General features: G+C 41.6%; 1 protein-coding gene across 1 annotated transcript; it reads right to left on the reverse strand.

The window, feature by feature from the left end:
• Nucleotides 1-4,524: 4,524 nt before the first annotated feature.
• Nucleotides 4,525-10,856, reverse strand: LOC143364219 (uncharacterized). The gene is made up of 5 exons (XM_076804678.1): nt 10,805-10,856; nt 9,984-10,283; nt 4,789-9,923; nt 4,599-4,658; nt 4,525-4,536 (listed from the first exon to the last, which is right to left on the reverse strand). Exons 1-5 carry the CDS (start codon nt 10,854-10,856, stop codon nt 4,525-4,527), a joined length of 5,559 nt encoding a protein of 1,852 aa, XP_076660793.1.
• Between the last annotated feature and the right edge of the window lie 3,009 nt (nt 10,857-13,865).

Here is a 13,865-nt window from a genome sequence, read left to right on the forward strand (position 1 = left end):
CCACTGCGTACGACGTCGTCCCACAAGCTAGGCAGTCACAGGGGAAAGGAGAATCGTAGCTGTCTCATTCTGCCGCGCTCCGTTTCGCTCGTGTGCTTCTCTACGCGATGGACGTTGGTGGAGGGGATTGGGCGCAACGAAGAAAGCAAGCGAGGCGAAGCGCGGCAGAATGAGACAACAAGATTTCCCGGGATTTGTTTAGAATTTTGTTTTCAATTGATTTTGCTGTCATTCCGAGGAGATTGTAGAGGGGGAATGGTGGGAGCGTCGTGTGACTCGCGGCGGAAAAGAAGTTAAACAGCCCTGATTTATCTGATCTCAAACCACCTGCGTGTCACAGAATATTAGAAAATCGAGATCATTTTCAATTTTTAATTATTCCAAGCACTTAAAACATCTAAAGAATTTAAATAGATAAACTATTGAATGCAATCTATATATTCGCCAAGAACTGGATTAATTGGAGGACCTCTCTGGTGGAGCAGAGATATCAAAATACATCAAACTATATAAAAATTCACGATGGAATCAACGTTGATCGCATCCTCTCGAAAGCATAGCAGTTTTAACCGTTCCAATTACAAATCGAACAAGTTTCAATCAATTGTTCGTTGCGGTGTTGTAACCGAGCTCATTGTTTTGACGGATCGTTATATCGCGTAACGGTATAATCGTGTCCAGGGGAGCGTTTTGCAGCATTGCGAACGGCGTGCAAACGCAAGTATTGCGGTACGTACCATGGGCTGCCGCATATTCTGTTTGCCAGAGTTCCAAGACACGTGTAATGCAATTTCTCCGCCTTCGTTCGTACACTCGACCACGCTGTTGTCACAGGGACCACACCTGATTATGGCCCGTTGCACACGGCAACACCTTCGTTGCACACGGCACCACCTTCGGAGAAGTCCTGTTGATAAGAAGGGATCAAATATCCTCAGCGGCCAGTTGTCTCCGACGGTATAAGAGGCCGCCGCCCCAGGGCACGAGCGTTCAGTTTTGTTTTAGTATCGCCTACGTACGTTCTCCGTGTATTTCAATCATTGTAATAATCTTTGTAACTAACTGAGTGGTACTCAACTCCGGTTGAGCAATAAAGTTTTTTTTTTATATTTTCTTCTTGATTATTACGTGACACTGTCATCGCCCTGCGTCAGACAGAAAGGATTACATAATCGGTGGCTTTCCAGTTATGGAAATCACGGTTACTACGGCAACGCGTACGCTTTAATCCCGTAAATTCAATTAGCATGATCGTTGCAAAACGCCTCGCGTTGAGCAAGTGTCTCGGTGCGGGATCCGTGGTAATTAGCACGGGACAATGATAAAAATTGGCATGTTTATATCTATAATGAAACAGTGAATTAATTTTCAAATAATCGAGTTGTGTGCGAAGATCAATTAATTTTGCAAACGCGTATTTTTACTGGAGTAAACATTTTTGTACAGATATGTAGGATCTCGGGAAAAATGAGGGCACCGCCGCACAGTGGGCAATTTGGACGAAATCGGATTCAAAATCAAGGAACTTTCGATAGGAATGCGGTAGAGCGATGAAATTTTTTTTAAGTGAAAGCTGAAACTTAGTAGAATATGGGAAAAATAGAGAGATTGTGGTCCGAACGTTTTTTAACCTCGAGAAAATTCGTTAAACGCGCACAAATTCAAGAAAATGTTAGTTTTTTCAATACCACGCCCGGAAAAAAATTTTTTCTAACATGCTATACATCATTTCCCATAGATTTTTTCACGCTGATTTCAAATCTGGTCTCAAAATTTGTCTACGACCTCAGGATTTTGCAAAAAATAGATTTTTGTGACGAAAAACTAATGAAGTCATTTTTTCGTGAAAATGATTTTATAACACTCTACTTTGAAGGTATATTGTATTTTCATATATAAAATTCAATAAAAGTAATAATAATGACGTATTTGAACGTTTTGAGTTACTTACGGAACATGAAGCTGTTACGTATGGAGACGTATCTCCACGTTCATTTCGATTAGAAGTTCTAATCTCTTTTTCTGAGAACGAAAAGCGTCCCAACAGGCCCCTTGTTTAATAATTGTACTCCGGCTGGACGCAGCTGGCACGAAGCATGATTCAGTAACAGCACCGTATGATTTCCTAATATGGAAATCTTCAAAACATCCCCTTCTGGAATGTTTTGTCAAGATAGTCTTTGATAGGAAACATCCTGGCTAACCCTTCGTTTTACCCCTATAAACAAAAGATCCAGCTGCAAACCTTAAACTCACTAGAAACGACAAATACGAGTATGCGACCGTAAAATAAAACAGATACATTCCCCTCTCATTTTTAGGGTATATAAACCCATGCATTTTCATCCTCTTTGGTTCAGTCGAGAAGCGGTTCAGTAGAGATTCAGAAGTGATTCGGTCGCGGTATAGTAATCGTGCAGTCACGTCGCGTTACACGCGTAAGAGTCAGTTCTAGTGAGATCGGGTAAAAGTCCCTTTCGAATCAAACGTAACCTTATAGAATCCGTTAGTTCGTGTATATTCTATTTGGCTTTCAACAATCGCTCTCCGACCCCGCATTGCCAGTGCGTCAACACCGTGCATCACTAGGTAACAATTTCTCTAATTGTACACTTACCACATTCACTCGCGACACAGACAATTACACTTGTAACTATTCCAATTCAGAATATATTTGTCTTGTTTGTTAACTCGCGTAATCTACAACCTTTAATTATTGCCTGATATCCTAATCTAATAATTGAACGTTCCCACATGATACAATCTTACCGCTCGGATTGTATCAATTAAATTATATATAAGTTACGAGGCTTACTAATCCTAATTCAAATCAACAAAGATTTCAATATTAACTAATAATAGAAACCATATTCAAGGAGTAATAACCCCCTCGTCGGCCTCTCGCGTTGCTCGCAGCCCTGGCTCGTAACAAAGCGCTTCACATCTCGTCACCACTTGACGTATCGCTGTTATTGCTACTGGCACTTTCTGCAAACTGTTTGTGGTTGTAATGTAGTATAAATTAGATATCTATTGTCCATAATTATATTTTCGAAAATCCGACAATATTTGCAGAAGCTTTGGAGATCGACGTGCAATTTATAAAAAATATTGCTACAATATTATCAGTCTTCAAATGCAAGCAACCCTTAAAAATAAAAGAGCTCGAAGAATTCTGTTGGGAGACATATTGTTTTCATTATACATTATTCCCGTGGGCTCGAATGAGTCCTACCTTGCGTAAGTTATTAAAGCATGGTTGTGAAATAGCAAAACAGTTTCTATTGCCAATAGCTTATTATTCAGAAGATGCAAATGAATCGTGGCATAAACTGTACAGAAAAAACATGATGCTTCACTCACGACAAAATAGTCGAAAAAATAGAATCTTAGATGTTTTTAATCGCGCAATGCACTTAACCGACCCGAAAATTTCTATCATATTACTAAAAGATCGATTAAAGTTGTACCGAAGAAAGAAAATAGCAGCAGAATGTAGAAACTTCGTCGAAGAAAATGCGTAAGTTAAAAAGATTAAATACTTACCTTACTTCCTCTGTAAATGAAAATATAATTATGGACAATAGATATCTAATTTATACTACATTACAACCACAGACAGTTTGCAGAAAGTGCCAGTAGCAATAACAGCGATACGTCAAGTGGTGACGAGATGTGAAGCGCTTCATGTTCCGTAAGTAACTCAAAACGTTCAAATACGTCATTATTATTACTTTTATTGAATTTTATATATGAAAATACAATATACCTTCAAAGTAGAGTGTTGTTGTGGCGTCACCGACGTCGTAAAATTGAGGTAGTTACGATGTGACGCGTGCTCGCACAATCTTTAGGATGTATGCAAGCTGGTTGTAGGGTTATGGTCACAACACTGTTTAGTAACAATATATATGTATTTAACGAAAGCGGATGGTTACTGTACAGCGAAGTGATTGCAAAAAAGAAGCGATAATACAGAGGCGAGAGTTCGTTGGTATCTGACGAGAACGGAGAAGAATCTTAAGAACGTTGACTAGATAGATTCCCTCCGCGGATAGGGTTCGAATAGTGGGGGACCAATAATTGCATTTAGGGGGCGGTTTTCGGCATTATGCAACGCCCACGAGCTGGTAGACACTTGGCAGAGTCCGTCTAAGGAAGACGACACCAAGTCCCGCGTGTCTGGAAACCGTCCCATAAATTACGGGCCCTCTGGCGCTACAAGTGGGTCTACGCTGCGTCACGTGCCATCGAGAGCGGTACGGTCGAGCGGATTTTGACCGTGAAAGTGCGCTGACATTTGCCAGTCGCACCCTGGTCGTAAAGACATAAATTTGTTAAGGATGGAATAGGAGACTTTCTCGAAAGTGACGCAGCGTAAACCCAGACTGAGATTGGGGTTGGCGACGCAACACGCCGCCCCCCTTGAACTATTTAGTTCAATTGCACACGTTTGTAAAAGGCAAAATGTGGAATAATAGGTTTACAAAATATCAACAAGAATGCAAACAATATAAAAGGAATTTAAGGCGGTATCTAAAATGTAGGCGATTGTTGAGTATAAAAACACGATCATAACTGCAGTAACTGCGAACTACCTTGAAGTTGATAATATACGTAACGCAAAAAGTAGTATATCTAAAGTAATCTAAGTAGATCTAAAGTAATGTTAATGTTTAAAGAATGAATATCATAGCCATAAAAATACGAAGAATAATAAGTATTACAAACGCAAACGGATATAAGTACACTATAGTATAATTAAGAGTCCATAAGTAGTGGGCATACTCGCTTAACACTACGTTTGTATGTTCCGCTCACAGTTTTTACGGTCACAACTCGTATAACGTTATCATCACCGGGATGGAGTTCGATAATACGTCCCAAGTGCCATTGCATTGGTGGAACGTTGTCTTCCTTCAAGATTACAAGGTCTCCAATCCTTGGCTGCTGCGATGATGATGTTCGCCATTTGCTACGTATACTGAGTTGGTTTACATATTCCTTATGCCATCTCGCCCAAAAATGCTGCTTCACCCTTTGGATGTGTTGCCATGTTGACAACTTATTAGAGGATACATGCTGTAAATCATGCTCAGGTATGCTCTTTAGCGAATCACCTATTAGGAAGTGTGCAGGGGTGAGGGCAGATGTGTCGTTTGGATCTGAAGACATAGGAGTTAGCGGTCTGGAATTTAATATCGCCTCAATTTCAATTATATAGGTATTTAATTGTTCATATGTGAACAATTGATCACCAACAGTTCGAATCAAATGATGCTTAAAGGACTTGACTAAGGCTTCCCACAGGCCACCGAAGTGGGGTGATCGCGGGGGGGAAAAATGCCACGTGACACCTTCGTTTGTCAAATATTGTGTCACCCTATGAACAAATGTTTCATTTTTTAAGAAATCAAGAAGATTCTTTAACTCATTGTTCGCGCCCACAAAATTAGTAGCATTGTCAGAATAAATATGACGTGATTTACCACGTCGAGAGAAAAAACGTTTCAGACAGGCTATAAACGATTCCGTGGTCAGATCACTGACCAATTCCATGTGTGCTGCCTTTGTTGCAAAGCATACGAATACGCAAACATATACCTTTATCTTTCCGCGATTTCGAAATTTCTTTTCCTTGACAAATAAGGGTCCACAATAATCTACACCCGAAATTTCAAATGGCCTGCTTTGTTGTACGCGATTTTTTGGCAAATTTCCCATAATATAGTTCATGTCCGAAGGGCGAGCCCTCTGACATCTAATACACTTCCGGATTATATGACGTGTAAAATTTTTTCCATCGATGATCCAATACCTTTGTCGGACTACATTTAATGTGGATTGCACACCGCTATGATAATTTTTAATATGATGCTCGCGAATGATTAATTTGGTAACATGGTGTGTTCGCGGTAGCAAAATCGGATGTTTTTGATTGTAATCTAAAAGCGAATGATGCAATCTTCCGCCTACACGAAGAATCCCTTGCTCATCCAAAAAAGGATTTAAATTAAGAATTTTGCTGCGTTTGTCAACTGTCTTGCCCGAGTTTAACGCATCTATTTCTCTCTTGAAATGTTCGTGCTGTAACGTCTTTATTATTTGATCGTGTGCATGATTTAATTCTTCAACATTAATCTTGCCATGTCGAATGTACTTTTTGGAAGCATTATTATAAAATCTATAACAATAAGCTATAACTCGCTTTAGCATTACAAAGGACGAAAATCGAAGAAATAGTTCGTTATTGCAATTTATCGTTAATGCAGTAATTGTCCGTAATTCGGGTACCTTCGCTGAAGGCATTGGTGACAATGGCCATGCGTCCTCTGATTGATGTAACCATGAAGGACCTTGAATCCATAATTCATTGTTTAGAAATTCTATTGGATTTTGACCACGCGAAATAGCATCTGCTGGATTTTGTTGCGAAGGTACATGTCGCCAGTCATTCGATTGTGTAACGGCTTGTATCTTTGACACACGATTGGCTACGAAAGTTTTTAAAGTGTTCGACGATGTATTGATCCAACATAAGACAATTGTCGAATCCGTCCAGAGCCTTGTGTAATTAAATTGTATGCTGAGCGCCCTTTTTACATTTACGTATAATTTTGATAACAATACTGCAGCGCACAATTCTAATCTTGGAATTGTAGTTGAGTTCAAGGGAGCCACGCGCGATTTGGATGCTATTAAACGGACGGTGGTACTACCATCTGCTTGTCGAGAACGGATATATATGCAGGCACCGTAAGCCTTTTCGCTGGCATCGCAAAATCCGTGAAGTTGGATTTCCGATGCCGCTGTTGCAATAATTTTTCGTGGCATTTTAAATTGTGATAGGCACGACAATTGCTGTTTGTAATCTTCCCAATCTGAGTGTATATGTTGTGGGACAGATTCATCCCAATCTAGTTTAGCCTTCCATAAATCCTGCATGATCATTTTGGCTTTAACAATGACAGGCCCTAATAAACCTAGTGGGTCAAATAATTGCGCTGTACTTGACAAAATTGTTCTTTTTGTAATACGAGAGTTGCTAGTATTCATGTTTGTCGAATATGTAATAACGTCGGTAGATGAGTTCCAAAGCACACCGAGCGTCTTGACAATTGAATTAGAATTTATTTCGTGTGTGTCCTTTAAAGATTTGTCCACTAAATCCTTAAGTAAGGACGTCTCGTTCGAGGCCCATTGCCTTAAATGAAATTTAGCTTTGCTTGTAAGTTTTATCAATTCGTCTCGTAATTTGACAGCTTCTTCATAGGTAGACGCTCCGGTTAATAGATCGTCTACATAAAAGTCATTGACAATGGATTTAGATGCTAATGGATAAGGCCTTCCCTCATCTTGCACTAATTGCTGCAGAGCGCGTATCGCGAGGAACGATGCTGATGCTGTACCATACGTAACAGTGTCAAGTCTAAAAGTTTTTATTTGTTCGTTTATATTTTCACGCCACAGGATCTTTTGATAAGCTGCATCATCCTGATGCACGAGTACTTGCCGATACATTTTCTCAATATCAGCGGTCAAGACATAATTATGTAAACGAAAGCGTACTAGGAGAGAGAATAGATCATCCTGTATTGTAGGCCCTACTAATAAAACATCATTTAAAGAGAGCCCATTCGAAGTGATGGCAGAAGCGTCAAAAACTACCCTAAGTTTTGTAGTTAGACTGGATTGTTTGAATACAGGGTGGTGAGGCAAATAATAACCGTCTTTCCTGCAATCATTTTTGGAAATATCAGTCATATGGCCTAAGACTCGATATTCCTGTATGAACCTTGAATACTCTTGCTTTAAAGCAGTATTTTGAATCAGACGTTTTTCTAAATTGTAAAATCTCTTCAAGGCTATTTCATAAGAAGTTCCTAGGTTCGATTTGTTTGGTGCAAACGGTAAACGTACGATGTAACGTCCTGAAGAATTGCGACTTGTATGTTCTCGGAAATGAGATTCACATAATTCTTCCTCTTTAGAAGCAATTTTTTCTGTAGGATACTCCTCAAGCTCCCAGAATTTCGCGATTTGGTCATCTATAGATGAAGTAGATAAATGGCATTTTATCGAATTCAAAGCGGGCTTATTGGAAGGAATTGTTCCAGATAAAATCCACCCCATAACAGTTTTTTGTAAAACAAGCGATTTTTTGAATAAATAAATTTGACCAACAGACAGCAATTGATAAAATAATTCAGCGCCTAATAATGCATCTATTTTCGATGGTTTATGATATTCCGGATCAGCTAGCTGAATATTCTTCGGAATATTTACAATAGAACGGTTGATTTGTTGCGTAGGCAAATAGCATGCAATTTGTGGAATTGTGTAAAATCTTATTTGTGCCTTATAATTAGACGTTTTGGATGCGATAGTAGTTCGTACGGTATGTTTAATACGCGATTCCACTTGATTTATGCCAAATACTGGCACATCAATGCTCGTTTTAGGTAACTTTAATTTATTTGCTAATTCCTCGGTTATAAAATTTACTTGTGATCCTGAGTCTAATAAAATTCTGCAATCATGTTGAACATTTTGATTGTCCAGTATAAAGGCGCGTGTCGTAGAAAGCAAAACTTCGGATGGAATAGAAGCAGTTAGTGACGTATGCGATTGCTCGGCTGGAGCTGCGCACGAATTAGATGCTAAACTATTATTAACATCTTCGGTGCGATGTAATAGGGTATGATGTTTGCGCTGACATTTCTTACAAGTGCCACAATAACATTTGCTGCACGAATGCCCAGCCTTTAAACAATTAATGCATAACTTGGCGTTCTTTGCAACGTTAAAGCGATCGTTTATTGATAAACTTAAAAAGCGTTCACAGTTTTGAATGTTATGCGATTTACTGCAAAGTTGACATTTAACGATTTTTTCTTGCGTTGAAACATAAGATTGATGTCCCGACCTAGAACTGCGCTCCTGGTTTAAGACTTTATTGCTTGCCCTAGCAGGTAGCTGTGCCCTACCTGTTTCGTGTGGGTTTTCCAAATGCACAACGGCATCGTCACGAGAAAATTTCAAAAGGAAATTTAATAAATCGTCAAGCTTCGGAAGATCCTGATCATTCAAAGAGCGATCCCATTCACGGCGAGTCGTCTTATCTAATTTTGAAGTGATTATGTAAGTCAGTATTTCGTTCCAACTATGAACTGGTACCGAAATAGCCTTTAGAGCATTTACATGTTTTTCCGTTGCGGTAATTAACGAGCGTAATGCTACCGGATCATCATGCGTAAGGCTTGGCAATTCGAATAATGATTTTAAATGAGCCTGTATGATTCTTCGTGGTTGAGTACACCGTTTTACTAATATAGACCATGCTACCAAATAATTTTCCTTGGAGGCGCTTAGCGTATCGATAACACTTGCTATTTCTCCATGCAAGGAGTGCTTCAAATAATGAAATTTTTGCACGTATAATAAGTCTTCGTTTTCATGGACCATCGATAGAAAAGAGTCATGAAAACTTTGCCATTCGAGAAGATTGCCATCAAATGTCGGTAATTTAATTTTCGGTAAAATTCCATTACCCTTTACGTTATCGTTTGCATTATTTCGCCTTGTGTCAGACCTTTCCGAAGGCGCTGCATTTTTAGAATTTTGTAATTTATCCAATGATTCCGCACAAGCATAATACGAGTCTTCAAATTCGATAATATGGCTTTGGTAATCGCCTGATTCGTCAAGGGCTTCGAGTTCGATAATTATACTATGAAAGTTATCGTAAAGTTCAGTTATTTTAGACTTTCGTACATTTAATGCGGATATCTCCAAAGAACTAGTCAGCGAATTTTTTATTCTCGTTAGCTGAGCTTTAATTGATGCACACTGGCGTTTAAGAGTTTTCATTTGTTCCGACATGATTTCGGCTATATTAAAGAAGATGGATATGGAGTCAAGGACTGCGAGAGTTATACAAGGATATTAAAGGTGATTCAGAGCTTACCGAACGATGATATTACAGCCCTCACAAGTTGTAGAGAATGCGATGGCTGCTTCGTAGAGAATGTCGGACGAGATGGTGTTGAAGAGAAGTTGCACCTTTTTCCACAGCAATGTGCTCTGCTTCAGAGAATGACGTGGTGTTGACTGTGTTGTGGGTTGATTCCCGATGAGCAGCACCTTCCCAATCTGCCAATTGTTGTTAGGCAGCTGCGTCTCCTCGATGCCTTCTTCTCCAGTGGTATATAAATTGAAACAGCTACGCTTCCACGGCAGCTCTTTCCCAATCAATGCAATATCAATGCACCAAGCTTCGTCGACTACGTTCGGTGTTTGTATTTTAAGCTCGTTCAGGTTTTAATCCGGCTCGAAGGACCATGTTGTGGCGTCACCAACGTCGTAAAATTGAGGTAGTTACGATGTGACGCGTGCTCGCACAATCTTTAGGATGTATGCAAGCTGGTTGTAGGGTTATGGTCACAACACTGTTTAGTAACAATATATATGTATTTAACGAAAGCGGATGGTTACTGTACAGCGAAGTGATTGCAAAAAAGAAGCGATAATACAGAGGCGAGAGTTCGTTGGTATCTGACGAGAACGGAGAAGAATCTTAAGAACGTTGACTAGATAGATTCCCTCCGCGGATAGGGTTCGAATAGTGGGGGACCAATAATTGCATTTAGGGGGCGGTTTTCGGCATTATGCAACGCCCACGAGCTGGTAGACACTTGGCAGAGTCCGTCTAAGGAAGACGACACCAAGTCCCGCGTGTCTGGAAACCGTCCCATAAATTACGGGCCCCCTGGCGCTACAAGTGGGTCTACGCTGCGTCACGTGCCATCGAGAGCGGTACGGTCGAGCGGATTTTGACCGTGAAAGTGCGCTGACATTTGCCAGTCGCACCCTGGTCGTAAAGACATAAATTTGTTAAGGATGGAATAGGAGACTTTCTCGAAAGTGACGCAGCGTAAACCCAGACTGAGATTGGGGTTGGCGACGCAACAAGTGTTATAAAATCATTTTCACGAAAAAATGACTTCATTAGTTTTTCGTCACAAAAATCTATTTTTTGCAAAATCCTGAGGTCGTAGACAAATTTTGAGACCAGATTTGAAATCAGCGTGAAAAAATCTATGGGAAATGATGTATAGCATGTTAGAAAAAATTTTTTTCCGGGCGTGGTATTGAAAAAACTAACATTTTCTTGAATTTGTGCGCGTTTAACGAATTTTCTCGAGGTTAAAAAACGTTCGGACCACAATCTCTCTATTTTTCCCATATTCTACTAAGTTTCAGCTTTCACTTAAAAAAAATTTCATCGCTCTACCGCATTCCTATCGAAAGTTCCTTGATTTTGAATCCGATTTCGTCCAAATTGCCCACTGTGCGCCGCCGCGGGAACCGAACCCACGGCCTCACTGGTGGTAGCCGATCGACTAATGCGCTCACCCACGGAACCCTCCCGTTCTTCCCGATCTCCTACATACTTTTGGTCTGGGGGTCCTGATCCCACACTCGGCCATCCTGCGACGACATTCGCCCTCGAATGTCCGTCACAGCGTCGTCTCATCGTTTCTCTTTCGTGTTGTGGCCATACACAGAGCCACCAACACAACTCGTAATTTCTCGTAAACTCGTAATTTCTCGTCAACTCGTAACAACTCGTAACACAACTCACAAATTCGCAGTTTTTCTCACAGCGCCATCGTGCGGCGATCGGTGTTCCCCCAATCCCGGCTGAGCCCCCAATTGTAGGATCTCGGGAAAAACGAGGGCACCGCCGCCGCGGGAACCGAACCCACGGCCTCACTGGTGGTAGCCGATCGACTAACGCGCTCACCCACGGAACCCTCCCGTTGTTCCCGATCTCCTACATACTTTTGGTCTGGGGGTCCTGATCCCACAGATATATAGATTTTTATGGATTATTTTGCAAAAATTGCTGTTGGAAAAGGTATATCTGATATTGGAGGGTTTATTACGCTTCAAACGGTGTAAGGATCGCGTATGATCTCTTTTTTATTTTTCTGTAGTGAGATTTAGGTCAAGGATGCCATGAATGCATTATTCGCGATCTTTTTGTGACAAACTCAATTTGTAGGGACTCGCATTGGGCGACGGTTTTATGGCAGGGGCCTTGACATTTGCCAGCAGACCAGGTACGTGACTTTTCGTAGTTTGGCTACGGCGATGGGCCTGTCATGGCCACTTAGCTAATAATGTTACCGTCCGTGCCTGGGTCCCGTCAATGCGTCCCTTGTCATAAAACACTCGAAACCGTTCGCCCCTTAGGCTCAGCGCATCCGGGTGCTTGAAACTGCAGTTTGAATAGTTTGCACATGTTTCGAAAAACCCAGGGTTCGGTCGCCAAGCGTGTGTGGCCTTGGCGCACCCTGGGCCTGCTTCAAGCACCCAGCCCCTAGATCCTCCCACCAAACTCCCGAAGCAGGGTTAAACTCTAGAGTAGGGGGGAGAACCGAGCTTAGCTTTTCGGTAACTCGTGTTCTCCCAGTTAGATCGCTCTGGAAGTCCAACTAGCTCGGTATAGTTCTTTAGATACATGGTTTGTAGCCTCGACGGGATTTGGCTCCTTCCAGCAGCTTTCTCACATCCTTAGTTTGAATTATAGTTTGTTTGCTACAATATCGAATTCCATTCATTTATTTCCTTTCGACCATTGGAAGGTGGTCCTTCGAGTTATCCATAGTTAAATAGCGGGCACCTCGCAGTGCAAAAACATTGTTACGTCCCAGGTAGGACGGATTATGATTTTTATGAGATAGGACGCAGTTTTGAACCTACCTGCATTCACCGGCTACGGTTCAGGAAATTGAGGATTCTTTAAATAACTTGTATTCTTATTTTCCAAAAACAAACAAAATTATTGATTTATTCAATATTAGATGCTGAATCAGATATTTTAAATATGATTTGACAAATAGAGATTATGTGTAGTTAACGCATAAACTAGATAGCTTACAAATATTTCGTTCAATAATAATAATGTTAATTTACCGAGTTGTTGGGTTCGCTTCGTTAAGTGGACACCGCAAGTCCACAAGTCTGTAACCGTTTTATTCTCCTTTTTTTTTTTACTGCCGTGTATTTATACGCGGTCGTCCCGACGCGTCCGAGCGATCTCGCCCGCTGTATCGAGGTCCGTCGCAACACCCGTACACGCTGCCGATCTCTCGGGAGGCGCACACGAATGCCGACTCGTGCGAGGCTACGATCGCTCAGCCAACCCTGAGAAGATCATTCGCGATCACTTTGCAGCGGGTCAGAATGATCTCCGGTGATGGAGGAGCGACTTTGACCGCATCCAAACCTTGTCGTCGCGACTCCGCCGGACGACTGGGGTCGTTGTAACACCCGTACACCAAGCCGAGGTTTCGGGGAGTATGCACGGATGACGACTCGTACAAGACCTTAGCTCACCCGGCCAACCCTGAGGACTGTCCCGTCGTCACTATTCAGTGGGTTCGGGTACACTCCGGTGTTGGTGGAATGAACCAGGCAATACGGAACCCGTCCCCGACCGGCCGCGCCTCCACGCGAGGTCGTGGACGCACGCAGACCACGCGCACGCTGTCGCCTCCTCACGAGGAAAGCGCGTGAGAGAAAAACGTATCGATGTTGAGTTTCCGATAGAGAAATAGGGACGGTTACGACCCTAGTAAGATAAGGTTCGTGCCTCCAGGCACTGGAAGACGGAGAGGTTCAAACTAACTTTGAATCATTCGGAGACGATGTTGGAGGTAGAAATAAGATATATTCTGGTGTTCGTTGTATGTACAATAACCGCAATATGACGGTTGCTAGATCGATGCTGTTCGCAATTCGCGCTTAATCTATCGCGACTTCGTACAATCGTGCCATCGCGTAGGCAGTTACCCGAG

The sequence above is a fragment of the Halictus rubicundus genome, unplaced genomic scaffold, assembly GCF_050948215.1.
Source record: "Halictus rubicundus isolate RS-2024b unplaced genomic scaffold, iyHalRubi1_principal scaffold0344, whole genome shotgun sequence".
Taxonomy (NCBI): Eukaryota; Metazoa; Arthropoda; class Insecta; order Hymenoptera; family Halictidae; genus Halictus; species Halictus rubicundus.

Excerpts from the sequence above, each read along its gene's own strand:
- LOC143364219 (XM_076804678.1), bottom strand. The coding sequence starts at position 10,856 with ATGTCAGCGCACTTTCACGGTCAAAATCCGCTCGACCGTACCGCTCTC. Across the intron at positions 9,924-9,983 it reads CTCTACAACTTGTGAGGGCT|TCCTTGACTCCATATCCATC; the intron begins GTAATATCATCG and ends TAACTCTCGCAG. Across the intron at positions 4,659-4,788 it reads ACAAACGTAGTGTTAAGCGA|ATCTACTTAGATTACTTTAG; the intron begins GTATGCCCACTA and ends ACATTACTTTAG.